Source organism: Phalacrocorax aristotelis, chromosome 5 (assembly GCF_949628215.1).
Source record: "Phalacrocorax aristotelis chromosome 5, bGulAri2.1, whole genome shotgun sequence".
Classification (NCBI taxonomy): domain Eukaryota; kingdom Metazoa; phylum Chordata; class Aves; order Suliformes; family Phalacrocoracidae; genus Phalacrocorax; species Phalacrocorax aristotelis.
The window spans coordinates 69,551,145-69,568,829 of record NC_134280.1 but is presented as its reverse complement, the minus strand read 5'-3'; the positions used below and the strand labels follow the sequence as shown (position 1 = coordinate 69,568,829).

Here is a 17,685-nt window from a genome sequence, read left to right as displayed (position 1 = left end):
GGGCGGAAGGGGCGGTGGCGGCGGCGGCGGAGAGGCCGCGCCAGGCCCCGCTCCCGGTGCAGCGTTACGTCCTGCCCCGCTCCCGCTCCGGTCTGCGAATCCTCCCCGCCCGCCGCCGCCGCCATGTCCTACAACTACGTTGTGACGGCGCAAAAGCCGACGGCCGTCAACGGCTGCGTTACCGGTACCGGTGGTGGCGCCGGGACCCCCGGCCTAACGGGGCCTGTTCGGCCGTGGGAGCGACGGGGGGCTGGGGGGCGCGGGGTGTGGGGTGGAACGGGGCGGACTTGGGGCACGTTGAGGTTCCCGGGGCTCAGCGGAGAACCGGGGGATCGTGGGGTGCTGAGGGCACAGGGGGGATGGGTCGTGGGGCACCGGGGGAGGGAGCCAGGGCATTCCCGGAGGTCTTGGGGGGGGGGCTCTGAGTGCAGTATGGTGCCCCGGGGTGCGCTGAGGTGTTGCGGGGGGATCTGGGGGGGCTGTGTGAGCCCTGGGGGTGCCTTGAGGTTCGTAGGTGTGTTGTGGCGTAGCTGGGGGGGCCTTAAAGTTTGTCGGGGTGCTGTGGGGCACTGAGGGAGCTGGGGGTGTCTTGAGTTTCCTGTGGGACGCTGGGTTTATGCAGGTGCAGTGGGGTTTCTCTGGGGTATCTGGGCCGGGCTTGAGGTTTCTGAGAGCTCAGTGGGGTTTGGGTGTCTGGGGTGAAGTGGGGTTCCTGGGGGAGGGCTAGAGAGCAGCAGAGGATTGGGGTGCTGCAGGGAGAGGTGGCCGTGGTGTCTGTCTCTGCATCTTGCTTTATTGCGAGGTGTTCTGGGGTGTTGCGGTGTACTCCGGAGATGGGGTGTGGTGGAAAAGGGCCCCCAGGAGTGAGGTTCCCAGGGGAAAGATGAGAAATCAGAGCTCAGCGAAGGCACTTGCTGAGGGAGACGGGTGTTGTGGGAGGAATCTGCTGGGGTTTCGGGGTGCCATGGCCTTGTGGGGTGCCGCAGGGAGGCTGGAGCTCCGTCTGAGGCTGAGCCATGGGGCCAGATTCCCCAGGAGCAGCAGGCTCCTGCAGGTTGTTTAGCGAGAGCACCTCAAGATGCTGCCTCGTCGCTTCTTTGCAGGTCAACAGTGATTTCTTCTCTCCGTTTTCCAGGGCACTTCACCTCGGCAGAAGATTTGAACCTGCTGATCGCCAAGAATACGCGACTGGAGATCTATGTGGTGACAGCGGAGGGGCTGCGGCCCGTCAAGGAGGTGGGGATGTATGGCAAGACGGCTGTCATGGAGCTCTTCCGCCCCAAGGTGGGTGCGCTGCGGGGAGGGGGCTGCCGCCAGCTGGCGAGGGCAGGCACGCCAGGGCCACTGGCTCTGACATCCTCCTGCTCTGCTTTTGTAGGGGGAGAGCAAGGATTTGTTGTTCATCCTGACAGCCAAGTATAATGCCTGCATCCTCGAGTACAAACAGAACGGGGACAGCATTGATATTATAACCCGTGCTCATGGCAATGTGCAGGTGAGTGAAGCTGCAGCACCTGGAAGGGGCCAATTCCCTTTCCTAGAGATGGTTTTACTTTGCCAGTGACGAGAGTGTGCCTAGGTGATGGGTTTCTGCCTTGTTACATACGATTCTTTGCCTACCACTGAGTCTGGTACGGTTTGCCTGCTGCCACTGGTATTTCCAGAGGTTTTTGCCTGCAGTGAGTCAGTCTCGGGCTCAGAGGCCGAGGACACGGCTACAACTGTGTTCCTGGCATAATTTGCAAAATATTAAGGTTAATTTGAGATACTTTTTAATTTTAGGAGGCATGGTAGTGTTGGGTTGACGGTTGGACTTGATGATCCTAGAGGTCTTTTCCAACATTAATGATTCTGATTCTATGATTCTATTCCTGCTGTAAGGAGAATTAGTGGTCAAAACTCAATATAAGGTAGAATTTTCCCTGGAAGATTACTCCTCCGGTATTTCGTGGCCAGTCTCTACACGCTGCATACCAGAAGCACGACTGAAAAAGTTACTCTTACCATCATAGCCATACAGCGTTGTTAATAATTGTAGATGTTCTCCGTTGTTCTGTTTTGTAGGGGTTAAAATCACGCCTTCTGAGCAGGTCAGAAGGTCTCTTTGGCTTTATGTTAGTTAACAGCCATCAGCTGTCAAGCCAAAATATCTTCCATCTGTTTCCAGGCGCTGAGCTTCTAATGATTTACTCTTGGTAGAACTGAGCAGGGGGTTCTGTGCAGGAGCCATAGGTGGGCACGTCCTGTCAGTAACGTGTTAGTGTGTTTGGGGGAAAGTGCTTAATCTTCCCGTGCCAGGATTCTGCCTCATGACATATGGAGATGCTGATAATGGCCCCCACCGAGTAATGCTGAGGGGGCTGTGGAGGATGGTGAGGACCGGATTTCTGGAGGGCAGTTTTTGGTCACGGATATCAAAGCACTTCGCAGCGGTGGAGAGCGTTGCTGTCCATCAAAGCGGAGGCACGGGGCGGCAATGTGGCTTCTCTGAGGTCAGTCAGTAGAGAGTTGGGATTAGAAAACCAGTTGCAGGGTCTGCTGCTGGAGCGCCTGGTTCCTGGGAGAGAGGAAGTGTGTGCTGTGGGAGTTCTGCCAGGCTCTTAGGTAGAAAGGACCTGCTGCTTTAGGCAGGAGATGCCTGAATCGCCTTTGCTTTGCTGGCTGGTATTGTAAAGCCTGCTGGAAGGTGTGCAGGGAGTCCTTCCTCAGCCAAAGGGTGGGTTCTCTTGTACCTGCTACTCTCAAGCCCTGCATGGGGATCTTTCTCTGACACTAATTGCCCTTCCTCTTTCCCCTCTCAACGGATCTCTCACTCAGGACCGCATCGGTCGTCCCTCAGAGACCGGCATAATTGGCATCATTGACCCAGAGTGCCGGATGATTGGCCTGCGCCTCTATGATGGACTCTTCAAGGTCATTCCCCTGGACCGGGAGAACAAGGAGTTAAAAGCTTTTAACATCCGCCTGGAAGAGCTCCAAGTCATCGATGTGAAGTTTCTCTATGGCTGTCAGGCTCCGACCATCTGCTTCGTCTACCAGGTACCTTGTTCTCAATCGGTGACTCAGGCGGAGGGTGCTGGAGATTGCTGGTGCGCCAGCCAAGGTCTCTAAAGGGCTTCTAGAGGGTTTGGAGCAGAAGCAGCATCCTGGAGCTAACAGAAGGCTGTGCTTTGGGCAGAGGAAAGTAGCCGAGGAAAGTCCATGTTCCTCTGTGCTGCTTTTTGTCCATTTCTGGGAGAGAGGAAGCCACGCTCTCCCACAGGAGAGCTGGGCAGCCGATGCTTCAGGTGAGACCGGTTCCTTGTTAAACACTCGGGAGGAGCACGTGGGTCTTTCCAGCAGGTGCTGAGCCAGTGGATTAGGGCCAGAGTCAGTTGTTTCCTATAGGCACTGCTGTGAGACTTGAGCAGTGCCTTTAAAAAAAACAAAAGGCAATATGTCTTGTTTGGTATCTGGGAGGCCGCTCCAGGAGCGTAAAGATGGGCAATAACCTCTCCCATCGCCTGGGTCCTCACAGAGGCAGTGTTTGTAGGCTCTTCTCTAAATGCTTATCTTCAACCAAAGAGCCTTTGCTGTGCTGACTGGGTGAGGGATTATCTTTGCTTTGTCAAATTCCGGGCTAGCCTAGGCCTAGCTGAAAGTTCCTGGGGTGGCAGCATATAGGATCTGCTGTGAGTTTAGTGTGTGAGTGAGTGAGTTCCGCTTCAGTGTAGTTCTTAGTGGCAAACTCATACCAGAAGAGCTACTAACCATGTGGCAGCAGTGACTTGATTATTCCCCATCTGGGTGCTGTGGAACCCCCCTAACAGCTACTGATTAAAGGCATGGGGCAGAAATCACTTTGTCATCATGTAACTGGGGGTCGGAGGGCAGCTCAGAGCCCTCCGTGTCAGGTCAGCGCTCTTCCCTCGCCCTGCAGGTAGCTCGTGCTCTCCCTTGTCACCTGAACAGTGTGCTCTCTTCAGCCTCACTGGGAAGTGTCCCCAGCTGTCACCCGTCCTGCTCACCTGGCAGACGCTTGTGTGACAATTTAATGGTGTGCGTGAAAAAGATAAAAAACGGGTTTGATTCAGAGGGCCTACCTAAAAAAGCAGAGGACTTTTTAGCAATAGCTGAGCGTAGGAACGAGCGCTGTTTTCTTACAAAAAACACTCCTGTTCCTGTATTTAGGGGAGAAGGGGGTCACGACAGAGTGGAGCCCGACCTGGTGGCTGCGTCGTGCACGTTTTCACAACGCGTGGCCCTCTTTTTCCTGTGCGACTGGGGAGTGTATGTGGGGACCGTATTTTTTATCCCACGCAGCCGTGCTGACTTTGAAACCTGGCGTCAGAAAGGAAGCTCATAGCCCGGTGTTTGCTCTAGAAGTACTCTCTGAGGGCGGCTGGCTTATTGCGTATTTCTGGTTTTGCCTCGCTGCCTGGGTGACTTCCCCAAAGCTAGGGAGCCTAGCCGTGGCAGTGTGCTGCTCTGAAAAGCGCTGTGAGTTCGATTAGCACTATTCCCGCTGCGTGCTGGGGAAACCGAGGCAGGGAGGGGTGGTGGTTTGGAGAAATTCTTAAACGCGGCGTCAACGTCTGGGCAGGAGCACACCCGTTTCCACTCGGTGCTCAAGAGCATCGTAAAGGGAGGAGTTTGGTCACCCTGTGGAGCCGGCAAGTAAAAAAAGGGCTTGCCTGGATATCTGACATCTTTACAGATTAAATCAGAGCAAATCTGTTAGTGGTTCGTCATAAACTGGTATTGTACGAGTAAAGAGTAAATTAATAGCTTGCTCCATGTCGAATGCTCTTAATATGAATTTTATCCTTGCAGCAGGAGCGAGAAGTAAGTTCTGCCTGACTCATTAGGCCTTACATAAAACTCTGGCTTTGTTTTGGTCCCTGGATGTCTGACTTGCGTGTGTGTGGAGAGGGGAACGTTTCCAAGCTGCTGCTTTGATTCCTTCTCAAGTTATTAATCATTATCACAGGATTTGGCCTGAATAGAAGAGCTGTGTCTGAGATAATTTTTGTGTAGTTCTGAAACCAGAGGAAGAGACCACAAAAAGGGGAAGTTCATAAAAATAAAAGAAAGGCTTGACAGCTGCTGTGGTTTGGAGTAAAAAGGTCCAGAAATGTCAAAAGTTTCATTAATGGCTTCTCTGCCATTTTAACAGCCCCAATTCAACTTTCTCCTCCCCACAAAGCTATTTCTTCTCCTGGCTTCCCCTTCTGTGACAGCCAGCCTTGCTCTTTGCTCCCCTCGGTGCTGCACTGCTGGCTCTCGCCAGGACCTCGGGCTCCGAGCGCCGTCATTGAGGACGTTTGCCAAGCGGCAGAGGCTGAGAGGGGTGAGCCAGGAGGTGCCCAGCTTTCCTGCAAGTGTGTGTTTACAGAGCTGATGGCTCCAGGGAGGGGAAAAAACCACTTTTACTCAGATCTGGAAAGTGGCGAGACATGATAAATAAAAAGATGAATAGCTCTTTTTAAGTAGTTCTGTGAACAACGTGACTAAGAAAGCCTGGCTCCCCGTGATTTAGAGCCTTGTCTTAGCTTTTGAGATGTCAAATTGGTCAGTGGGTTGTGTTCAAAGCCCTCTCTGTGCTTTGGGTGCTCATACGGCTTTTCCCCACGTGGGTTCCCAAGCGCTTGCTAGCAGAGACCACCTTTCCCATAGCGGGTGCTGATTTGGGGGCCTCTTCTCCACCCACCACGTATTTCAGTGAAGCCTCCGTGGACTCGCTGCCTCAGAGACTTCTGCGCACGTCGGGTTTGGTTGTGATTGCCCACGGGGCTAGGAATTACTGGAGTGGCAGAGCCGTCGGGGGGATTATTCAGCAAGAAGATTATGTTTCTTCCGGAAACCAGGCTGAAAGGCCTGAGGAGCACTGAGATGGGAGCTCAGCTGCCGTGGCACCTGCGCCGCTACGGCAGAGCTGAGTTCCTCAAAGCCTTGCTGGAGCTGGGGGAGGTGGCGATATTGCATAGCGCCACTCGTGCCCAGATTTGTAGAGCTGTGCGTCAAAGCAATACGAGTCCCAGAAAATCACTTGTATAAAAATGCAAAAAATAGCTTTTCAGTCTTTTTTTGGCACAGGGCTTTATTCGAAGGTTGTTCAATAATAAAGTTAGGGAGAACATGAGCGTGTGTCTGTTCAGACACGTGTGCGGTTTGAGGGAGCCTGAAGAGGAGGCGGGCAGGGTGGGAGGCCTCGGCAGCTCGCTGGTGACGCTGCTCTTGCAGGCGATGAGGTGGAGTCTCCTCACTTGGCAGGTCGCTCATCTGGAGCCTCTGTTGTCAGTCTACGTCGGCTTCTCTTTCAGGACCCTCAGGGTCGCCATGTCAAGACGTACGAGGTGTCCCTGCGCGAGAAGGAGTTTAACAAAGGTCCTTGGAAGCAGGAGAACGTAGAGGCTGAAGCCTCCATGGTCATCGCAGGTTGGTCCTTCTTTGTAAAAGATCTTCCTTCCCGTTTCTTTCTCAAGGCTGAATGCCTCAGTTGTGCTGCACAGGTTCCCTAATAAGACATTTGTCTTCTCTCCTGCACAGTGCCAGAGCCTTTTGGAGGCGCCATCATCATTGGGCAGGAGTCTATCACCTATCACAACGGAGATAAATACCTCGCTATAGCTCCACCTATCATCAAGGTGAGTGTCTGCTGGGATCTAGAAATGCACTCCGTGTCATTCCTCCATTCCCAGGCGTCTCTGAGTGCTGGTAAGGTATTGGGCTACTTGTAGTCAAGAATTTAAACTGCTCTTGTCTCCAGGTGTCGTTTAATAGGGCCACTTACTCCCAGAGGTTTGGTGAGTGTCGGTGTTTCACACGATGCTTGGTCCATGTTTTTGGGGACCGAGGGACGTGCGTGACCCTTGTACTGGTGGCAGCGTGTGCTTGCGCTGCAGTGTGCGGCTCTGCTCTCTGTGGAGTGCTCGGAAATGGTGCAGTAAAGCTGAAATCCTGTTTGGGCCTCAGAGAAAGGGATTAATTGGGAGGTAGTGCGTGGGTTGGGCGTGGGTCCAGGCCAGAGCCCGGTTTCATTTCAGGCAGCAGAAGATATGAACGAGCCCCTTGGAGACTTGAGTCCACTGGTGTATGATTGGGGCACTTGTTCAAAGATAAAAAAGACTTAACAGAGTTTGTGACAGAAGTTGAGCTTGTGGTTTTTGTTGGAGGGAAGGGCCAGTTCCCACATTTAAATGGTGCAGGAAGCACAAATGGCACAGCTGAGGTGCCACTTGGGGCTGAAAGAGGGCTTGAGCGATGATCAAAAGGTCCTTTTTAAGCTGTAAATAATGACAGGCTAGAAAAGAGCTATAAATCTTGGGTAAAGAGATACTAATATTGTTGACTGAATGCCTACAGGCTCTCAGGCCACTGCTGGGGCTCTGATGGAGAGTCTGTTACACTGGAGCAGGCGGAGCGAGTCGCCCGTGCTCTGCTGACGTACAGATCTGGGCCTTGACCTGCAAGCAGGGTGCAGGCACAGTTGTACTCAAGGCCAGGGGGATGTTTGCATACAATAAAGATCTGCAAGATCAGGATTTTTTTGAAACCAAATACTTTGACAGGAGGCCAGGCAGCATCTACCAACAGAGCAAAACACCTACAAAGCTTGGGTCCTGAGGTGCAGCAGGCTTGGAGCTCTGCAGGTCCCAGATAGCATCCCTGCATCTGTGGAAGGCCCAGCATTAGGAAAACAGGCTTTCTGATGGCATCTCTCCTGGGCTGTGAACAAGCTAGCAACATGTTTAATTTAGGAACATGAGGTGCTTCCTAGTGACTGAAATCGAGACTGTTTGGCCACAGATTCTGGTTGCGTTCGCTGATACAGTTTATTGAAGGGTGAATCCAGCCTTCTCCCCCTACGCAGGAGGAGAGGGACTCTCCTGTGGTTACAGCCAGCAGCTGGTGCGCTGCGGATGTGGTTGTTCCCTTCTGGTGTGTACGTCCTTGCTAGATCCCTGTTTGGGGCTGTTTCAATGGGTTCTTAATAATACCCCTCCTCCTTTGCGTGCAGCAAAGTACGATTGTGTGCCACAACCGTGTGGATCCCAACGGGTCCCGTTACTTGCTGGGAGACATGGAAGGACGCCTCTTCATGCTGCTCCTGGAGAAGGAGGAACAGATGGACGGCACTGTCACCTTGAAGGACCTGCGCGTGGAACTGCTTGGCGAGGTAGGACTCGGCCACGTCGTGCGTGCCGTCCCTGTCGCTTCTCGCCGCAGGGCTGGGAGGTTTTGCAGGCTGGAAATGCTCCACTGAGGGCTGAGTGGCTGGAAAGGTGCCTCTTTTAGAGACCGGGGTGGGCTGAAGTTTCACAGTTGTCACAGCTCTGAACTGTCAGTTGCTGGGAAATTCCCTATCTGGCCACTTGAAAGTTTACACCCTCTTCCTAGTTTTTTACCTAGTACTTGTGTGCTGCTCCTGGGAGAAGTTTGGGCTCTCTGTGGGTTTCTCAAAGGGGTTGAATTCCCCTCCTGTGCCCAGGGTCTTCCTGTTGGGCTGCAGCTCAGATGGGGCGCATGTGGGGCGAGGCAGGGTCTTTTTCAAGCTGCTGGTGGTTCATCTGCATCTTCTCAATTCCCAGACATCCATTGCAGAGTGCTTGACCTACCTGGACAATGGAGTTGTGTTTGTCGGTTCTCGGCTTGGGGATTCCCAGCTTGTGAAGGTACGTGGCAGCAGTCTTCTGGCTTAGGTACATGTTCAGACAGGATTTTGTACATATTTATTTCCGTCCTGGCCTCAAGAGGTGTATGTGGATAAATTTCCCTTTCTTCTCCTTGTCTGCCTTGCACCCTTTCCACTTGCTTGGTCTTGCTTGTTGAAAGCTGATGATCATATTCCTTCTTAGCTCAACGTGGACAGCAACGAGCAGGGCTCCTATGTGGTGGCTATGGAGACCTTCACTAACCTCGGTCCTATCGTCGACATGTGTGTGGTAGACCTGGAGAGACAAGGCCAAGGGCAGGTAACGTTAATTCTGCTTTTCTTTTCTCAGTGCTGGGGAAGGCTGGGCTGGTCAGATGGTTGCTTGGGTTGTCCGTGGAAGGAAAAGTCTACAAACCATTTATTGGAGGATCTCAAAGTCTTATCCAGGTGCAGGGATGGTATCAAGGTCTTAGACTGAAGAGTGGTGTGAGTGGGGAGGCTAACTCCTGTTCATGAGGAGGGGGTTCCCTTCGTGCAGTGGGGAAGGATCAGCTGCCAAAAGCTTCCTCTGAGAAGCGGAGCTGGCTACCCCATCTTCCCCTGAACCCCTCACTATGAGGAGGAGTGGGGAAGCCTTCCACCAATGGTTGGAAAAGGTAGAATCATGGAATTGTTAAGCTTGGAAAAGACCTCTCAGGTCATCAAGTCCAACTGCCAACCCAACACCCCCAGGTCCCCCAAACCACGTCCCCAAGTGCCACGGCTACACGGTGTTTGAACCCCCCCAGGGATGGTGACTCCCCCACCAATCTGGGCAGCCCGTGCCAGGGCCTGACTGCTCTGGCAGTACAGAAATTTCTCCTAATATCCAATCTAAGATCACCTGCTTTTCCTCCAGCTGGTCACATGCTCGGGTGCATTTAAAGAGGGTTCACTGCGGATCATCCGGAACGGCATTGGGATTCATGAGCATGCCAGCATTGACTTGCCGGGGATTAAAGGTGCGTGAGCAGTTCAGTGCTATCAAACACAACCCGCAGCCTGAGAGGGCCTGGCGGGGACACATCGTGTGCCCAGACTGAGGCTGGGGTGTGGGGCAGGGGGCTTGCCACCCGCCAGCTTTTGGAATAGTGACTGTGAGCAGACGTGGCCTCTCTTTGTTGCAGGCTTGTGGCCCCTGAGGTCGGACTCTCATCGTGAAACGGACAACACGTTGGTGCTGTCCTTTGTTGGACAGACCAGGTAAGGTGGGGCTTAAGGCTGAACCAGGCTCTCAGCCACATGTTGGAACATGATATAACAGGAGTTCCCTCTCTTGTTCAGGGTTCTTATGTTAAATGGAGAGGAAGTAGAAGAGACAGAGCTCACGGGGTTTGTGGATGATCAGCAGACTTTCTTCTGTGGCAATGTGGCACATCAGCAATTGATCCAGGTAATGCCAGCTCTGGGGAAACTCAGATGTGTGTCTCATGGTGACCCTGCAGCCCTTACTTATTGTGGGGCTAACCTAGATCTGCGCTGCTTATCAGGGGCAGGGTTGGAGGGCAGTGGTGTTCTGGCTCTAAGCAGAGCTGTTCTCTCTCTCCCCAGATCACTTCTGCTTCTGTGAGGCTGGTTAGTCAGGAGCCCAAAGCCCTGGTGAGCGAGTGGAAAGAGCCCAACGGAAAGAACATCAGTGTGGCTTCCTGTAACAGTAACCAGGTAGTGGTGGCTGTGGGACGAGCCCTGTACTACCTGGAGATCCGACCCCAGGAGCTCAGACAGATCAGGTGGGTGCATGTCGTGCCCTGGCCTGAGGCCTCTCAGCCTCTGCTGTCTGTCTTTGGGCTCAAGACTTACACCTCTGCCTGCTTCCTCCTTCCTGCCAGCTGCACAGAAATGGAGCATGAAGTTGCCTGCCTGGACATCACCCCTTTGGGGGACACTAACGGCATGTCACCGCTGTGTGCAATCGGGCTCTGGACTGACATCTCTGCCCGCATCCTAAAGCTGCCTTCGTTTGAACTGCTGCACAAGGAGATGCTGGGAGGAGGTAGGGCTCTTCTGGGGCTGCTGGGTGGTGGCAGCGGTCACTGACCTGGCTGAGTCATGAGTGACATCAGCCTTCTCTTCTGCTCCCTGCAGAAATTATCCCTCGCTCCATCCTGATGACGACCTTCGAGAGCAGCCATTACCTTCTGTGTGCCCTGGGGGATGGAGCTCTCTTCTACTTTGGGCTCAGCCTCGAGACAGGTGACTACAGGGCCTAGCACCGAGCAGGCTGCTGGAGAGGGTGACTGGACTTGTGCCCTCTTACTCGCTAAACATGCTTTCTTTCATCCTTCTGGAGAGATCTCTCTCGCTTCCTCACTGTGATGGGGTAATGCTCGGGTGGGACTGGCTGTGGGCGCTGGGGATTGGTGAATTTCTCCAGCAGACTCTGGAGGAGGGAGGTGGAGGCTTACATCCCTTCCTCTGCTGCCCTGTGCTGACAGCAGCATGCGTTTACCCGCACTCATTTCTTCCCAGGGTGTTCCAGCCTGTGCTTGCGAGCTCCGTTGCGGCAGCTCCTAACACCGGCGCTCCTTTTCCCCAGGCTTGCTCAGTGACCGGAAAAAGGTGACCCTTGGGACCCAGCCCACCGTCCTGAGGACTTTCCGCTCTCTGTCCACCACCAATGTGTTTGCCTGCTCCGACCGCCCCACCGTCATCTACAGCAGTAACCACAAGCTGGTCTTTTCCAACGTCAACCTGAAGGAGGTGAACTACATGTGTCCCCTCAACTCGGACGGGTATCCCGACAGGTGAGCCTGCACCTTGCCTGGTGTGACACGGGGCGGGGGGGAGGCTTGGACTCCGCACTGGGGATCCTGGGACCAGCAAAGGGGATCCTGGGATCAGTTTTGAAGGGGTGTGGAGGACAGGGAGGTTCTTGCTGTACCACCCACCTTATGAAAACCATTGCTCATGTTTTATTTTGTTCCCCATGCAGCTTGGCGCTGGCCAACAACAGCACCCTGACGATCGGCACCATTGACGAGATCCAGAAGCTGCACATCCGCACGGTGCCCCTCTATGAATCGCCCAGGTGAGCTGAGTAGTGGGAGGGAGCCTGGCTTGAGGTCCCGTGCTTTGCTGCACAGGACAAGGTTTGGGGGGAGACTTTGCAGTCAGCGTTCCTGTCGTGGGCTCGGTTAGCATGCAGACTGAATTGGTGGCTTGTGCTGAGAGCAGTCAGGGCAAGTGAGGAGCTCTGCCTCTTGCCTCCAGAGCCTCTGTGCTCTCCTTGGAGTGGCCTATCCTGGCTCTCCTGCCCACACAGCTCTGTTTGTCCTGCAGGAAGATCTGCTACCAAGAGGTATCGCAGTGTTTTGGTGTGCTCTCAAGTCGTATTGAGGTGCAGGATGCCAGCGGGGGCACCACTGCGCTCAGACCCAGCGCCAGCACCCAGGTGAGGGGTAGCTTCTAGATTGTCCCTGAGCTCCGGGCTATGGGTATCATAGTCCCTCAGGCCAAACCGTGATGCAGATTTCCCTTGAAAATATTCTTTTCCAAAGCTCTGAGTGCAAGCTCTCCCTTTGGCAGCCTGGGAGGAGATGGGGCGGTAAGATCTCTCCGTGGTGGTGAGAAGGGCGCTCTGTGCTGCTCTCTGGCAGCCTTGGCACACTCACTGTTCTGTCAGATCACCTTTGGTTTTGGGTGCTGCTGCTTCAGGCTCCCGTACAGGCTTCTGTTCGGTCTCGGGTGGTTTCCTTCCCTCAGGGATGCAGGCGCAAGTCCCCTTCAGGCAGTAGCTCTGGTGGAAGCCACGATACTGCATAAACTCTTGTATTAATGCTGTTCAGCAGTGCTACCTCTGCCATGCATGTCACACGCCTCTGCTGGTGCAGGGAGTGTGTCCCTTCACTCAGGTCCTGGGAGCTCCTTGCTTCGTCTTCTCTCCCATTCATTCTCCTGGTTCCCAGCTGCCTCAGCCCGTGTGGAGCAGTGTGAGGACGTGCCGAGTAGCACAAGGGTGTGACCGATATTACTGTGTCCTAGGCCCTGTCCAGCAGTGTGAGCACCAGCAAGCTGTTCTCCAGCAGCACAGCACCGCATGAGACGTCCTTCGGAGAGGAGGTGGAGGTGCACAACCTGCTCATCATAGATCAGCACACCTTCGAAGGTATCAATCTCAAATGCTGGCCATACCCGAGTCCAGTTTTCTCCTCCAGAATGAGCCCATCAGCACGTGGCTGAGACTTGTGATCTTCACAGTCTCACGAAGATCTGTGATCTTGCACGTTTCCTTCAGTCAAAGCATTTTTCCTGGAGGAGCGTCAGCTCTAGGGCATAGGTTTAAAGCATAGTGGTTTTTTGATGGCACAAGGTGGTGGTGAGGAACAGGAGAGGCGATCTCCAGGCAGCCATCGTGAACATCTTAAGTTTGCAGCTGCTCCTAGGCAAGCTGCTCTGCCCACGCGTGGAGGTGCTGCCTGCCAGGATGCAAAGCGGGGGGACCCATTTATTTCTGCTTTTCCCTCTTTGCACAGTGCTTCACGCTCACCAGTTTCTGCAAAACGAGTACGCCCTCAGCCTGGTCTCCTGCAAGCTTGGCAAGGATCCAAACACCTACTTCATCGTGGGCACCGCCATGGTATATCCCGAGGAGGCAGAGCCCAAACAGGGCCGGATCGTTGTCTTCCACTACTCTGACGGTAAGAGCAAGGTCTTCTCACGTGGCCAAGTCTAGCTGCTTGAGGGAGATCAGAGACGTGCGCTCTCTCAGGCCTGAGGAGCTCATCCCAGTAGCAGGCAGAGAGGTTTTTCCTGAGGGATCTGCTGTCAGCTGCCCACAGACAGGATCTGTAGGTGCTGTTACTCTGCTGCAGGCCGTCACAGCATGTTCCCTTTCCCCCCATCTCCCAGACGAGCCCAAGAATCCCTCACCAGAACTGGATTCTGGGGTTTGCTTTCTGTGTGTCTGCCCCTGCTGTCGTGTCACTCCTGCGTTACTTGCCGACAGATCCTCTGAGATGGTTTCCAGGGAGAGCAACGTTTAGAGCAGCTCGTCTGAGCTCCCATGGGCTTGCCACCCTTGCAGGGCAAATAATCAGGTGGTTCATGACTTTATTCCAGGGAAACTGCAGAGCCTGGCTGAGAAGGAGGTCAAGGGGGCTGTGTATTCCATGGTGGAGTTCAACGGGAAGCTGTTAGCCAGCATCAACAGCACGGTAGGGCTCTTGCAAGACCTTGTCTTGCTTTGGGAGTGTGTTTTGGAGCTGGAAGCTGCTCCAGCTGTGCGCCCCTGACCTCTGCTGGGGAGTGTGTCTTGGCTGGCATGGGTGTGAGCGAGTGCACGCTGGCTCAGAGCTGCGTCCCTTCCTTCAGGTGCGCCTGTATGAGTGGACAGCGGAGAAGGAGCTGCGCACGGAGTGCAACCATTACAACAACATCATGGCGCTCTACCTGAAGACCAAGGGAGACTTCATCCTTGTGGGAGATCTGATGCGGTCTGTCCTCCTCCTTGCGTACAAGCCCATGGAAGGAAACTTCGAGGAGGTATCCGTGCTGTTAAACAGTCTTGGTCGAAGGCATGCTGGGAGCCTGTGCTGCCTCTTCCAATAGGCTCTGGGCAGCGGGAACAGTATTTAAGGTGATAAAAGGAGGAGCCTGGCTCGCCCCACCCATAGGGCTGTGCAGGTGTGCAATGGGGGCAGCGTCACCTGGGCATGCTTTTAGACACAAACTTGTGGTTTCTGGAGGGATGGATCCCCGGGTTTCCAGGAAATCTGGGCAACGAATCAGCAGCCTTGAGAAGAGCAGGCTTTGGGTGCGTGATTGCTGCCTGCCAGGGGCAGGGAGCTGCCATCTGGACTGCCTGTTGTACAGTTGGAATGGCTAAGTGCGACAGTAGCTGCATCTCTGTCGGCAAATGCAGCGTAGCAGGGGGATGGTGGGCCAGGCACTGAGACAATCTGTGCACTTGAATTGTTAGAATGGCTCTGGGCATGGCTTTGGCACAGGCTGGTCTGCGTTTGCCCCAGGAACGCCCTGGCATCGTCCGAGTGCCGCTCGGGCCAGGGCTGTCTCCAGAAGGCACTTGGTGCCTTTCACACTCAGCTGCTTCACGTAGCAGAGAGGGACAGACTGGATCCCACCTTGCTCCTGAGTGTTGGTGTTGGGTGGAACGAAGATGCTGGATCGCAGGACAGGCCATCTGTGCATGCTGCCTCTCCTCTTGTCCCCTTCCAGATTGCCCGGGACTTCAATCCAAACTGGATGAGTGCTGTGGAGATCCTGGATGACGACAACTTCTTGGGAGCAGAGAACGCTTTCAATCTGTTTGTGTGCCAGAAGGACAGGTGAGCTGGCTGCGAGGGGGACATGGCGATGTGTGATGGGAGGGATGGGGTGATAGGACCTTCTGGCTCCTCGGCGTTACAGCTACCGGGGGCGTGTGTGTCAGGCAGCAAAGCTGTCATGCCCAGCTCTGAGGAGCAGCGAGGTGGGAGCAGGGGAAGCTTTCCTGTCAACCCCAGCACAGACTGAGCAGGGTGCTTTGGATTTCAGTGCGGCCACGACCGACGAGGAGCGCCAGCACTTGCAGGAGGTGGGGCTGTCCCACTTGGGGGAGTTCGTCAATGTCTTCTGTCATGGGTCTCTGGTCATGCAGAACCTGGGTGAGACGTCCACACCAACGCAGGGCTCCGTTCTCTTCGGCACAGTCAATGGCATGATTGGTAAGGGTCAGGGTTCCTCGGCCTGAGCGGGAGGGTAACGGGTCCCCTCCCCTGCTGCTGAACCTGGGCTGGGTTTTCCTCTTGTCTCCGTCCCCCCTCTTCCGAAGGCGAGTGACGCTCTGTGCCATACTCCCCTCAGAAACCTGCTTTTCTCTCTGGATTACTTCCAGGAGAGGAAAGTGTGCTGCCGTTCCTTGCAACTCCTTCCTTACCCCGGCCCTCCCAGGCACCAGCTTCCAGCACAGCTCCAGTCCCTGCCTGCTGGGAGCTGCTGGGACGCCCTGGGGTGAGCCCTGAACCTTCACCTCCATTTTACCCTTGGCAGGACTGGTGACCTCGCTGTCGGAGAGCTGGTACAACCTCCTCCTGGACATGCAGAACAGGCTGAATAAAGTCATCAAGAGCGTGGGCAAGATCGAGCACTCCTTATATCCTTTCGCAGTTCAGTCAGGAGCCCGCGGCAGTCAGCGCGGGGGGCCGGCTTGTGAACCTGGCCTGAGCCAGGCGTGGGGTGGGGGAGGTTTATCTCTGGTGGGAGCGTACGTCAGCTGGAGAGGGTGGTAGTGTGTTTGCCAGGTGCCCAGGGCTTTGTGCTCGAAGAGGAGGTGCCCGCGGCATAGAGGAATCTTATCTTGTAGGGTTTGTGGATGAAGCTGGCTCTGTGGTAGCCCTGAAAACGTGGTTCGCATTCTGAAATATATAAATTGTGATCAAAAAACATCACAAATTCTGTGATCCTCCTGACGTGGCGTTGTCGGTCTGGCTGGGGCAGCTGCTGCCTGCGCCCGTAGGCCGGGGCTGGTGTGAATCCGTGCGGATTTGGCTCCTTGACGGTAGCACCTGGAGATCATTTCACACCGAACGCAAGACAGAACCGGCTACGGGGTTTATTGACGGTGACCTGATTGAAAGTTTCCTGGACATCAGCAGGCCCAAGATGCAGGAGGTGGTGGCAAACTTGCAGGTGAGATGGGCGATGTGAGTAATTCAGCCCTTCAGAATTAGCGGTAGGGTCCCTGCTCGAGAATCCAGGCTGCAGTAAATCAGTAAATCCGTGCCTTCCTACAACGCAACGATTTGGGAATGTTCTTTAGCACCTGCTGATGTCTCCATGCTCCGATGCCTTTCCTGTCCTTGCAGATTGACGATGGCAGCGGCATGAAGAGGGAGGCCACCGTAGACGACCTGATAAAGATCGTGGAGGAGCTGACCCGCATCCATTAGCAGGATTCGGGGTCGTTCCCAAGCACCTTCCTCCACGTAGAGCAAGGGAATCTTTTCCCCACCTGCAGCTTGGGGACCCCCGGCCGGCTGCGCTGAACACCAGCGGTGGTGGCCCTTGCCCGAGGGGACGTGGGGGAAGGAGTCTCTGAAGGGGAGCCAGCTTGCTAGGGATTTTGGGGGTGGGGGGGTGTTGGTCAGGCACCATGTCATCGCCTGCTCGGATTCACCGCGGAATCCTGCGGACTCGGCTGCTGTCCCAGAACTGGGCTTTGCTGGTCGCTCTCCGGTGGGTGACCGACCGGTAGCGCTCGGATGCGATGCCCTTGCCTGGATTCACTCTTCGCTGTTGTCTTTTAGTATCTTTTTTTGGATTTGTTTTGTTTTGTTTTTGGCTTTTTTTTTTTTCTTTCAGTTTTGGTTTTGATTCTTTTCAATTTGTTGTGGTTTTTTTTTTTGAAAGAGAAAGCGAAGCTGCCTCTAGGGTGAGGGTTGAGGGCTGGAGGAGTCGTCTGGGGCTGGTGAGACGTACGGGCGTGGAAGGGGAGGATTTCTCTACATCTGGGTGACGAAGCTGAGCGGGACAGCGCGCTCCTCTCTCCCCACAGGATCTGTGGCTCGCTCAGGGAGAGGGAAGTTCTGGGAAGCTCAATCAGTTGTTGGTTTCTGAGTTTTACCAAATAAAGTAGTCCAAGAGGAAAGTTCTGTCGCCTGGCGCCGAGCTCCTCGTCGGGACTGGGGGCGTGGGACCCGCTCTGCGGAGCCATGTCCCTGGCCGGCCGGGGTGACCCCGCTCTTCCCAAGCCACGGCAGTTTCTGGAGGTGTTCCCCATGTCAAACCGCGGTCCCGTGTGTGGCGAGAGCTGCGTGGGCAGCAGCAGGCTCAGCGGCTCAATCGGCAGGTGCTGGGACGTGTGTCTGGTTTTTCCAGGCGCACTTTTATGACTTTTAACTTCAAGAAATTTTAATTTCGCTTGATGCAGCCTAGCGCAGGGTGGCAGTGGCGTTTCCTGGTGCCTTTAATGCGGAAGCGCATCCTTTGCTGACTTTTTGAGAAGACCTTGACTGCGCACATCCCTGCAGAAGCAGCTCGTCTCTGCAGCTTGCCTCTCCCCTGCAGCGAGAAGC

At 54.7% G+C, this 17,685-nt stretch overlaps 1 protein-coding gene across 1 annotated transcript; it reads left to right on the top strand.

Annotated features, from left to right (window-relative positions):
- Nucleotides 1–17,258, top strand: DDB1 (damage specific DNA binding protein 1). Its single transcript, XM_075095065.1, has 27 exons — nt 1–184; nt 1,136–1,284; nt 1,379–1,495; nt 2,818–3,039; nt 6,303–6,417; nt 6,529–6,626; nt 8,000–8,158; nt 8,571–8,654; nt 8,838–8,954; nt 9,534–9,636; nt 9,802–9,877; nt 9,959–10,067; nt 10,226–10,404; nt 10,504–10,667; nt 10,760–10,867; nt 11,211–11,418; nt 11,607–11,702; nt 11,954–12,065; nt 12,656–12,779; nt 13,147–13,311; nt 13,733–13,827; nt 13,985–14,155; nt 14,849–14,958; nt 15,167–15,336; nt 15,662–15,764; nt 16,177–16,300; nt 16,477–17,258. Exons 1-27 carry the CDS (start codon nt 124–126, stop codon nt 16,558–16,560), a joined length of 3,423 nt encoding a protein of 1,140 aa, XP_074951166.1. The 5' UTR covers nt 1–123; the 3' UTR covers nt 16,561–17,258.
- The last annotated feature ends 427 nt before the right edge of the window (nt 17,259–17,685 follow it).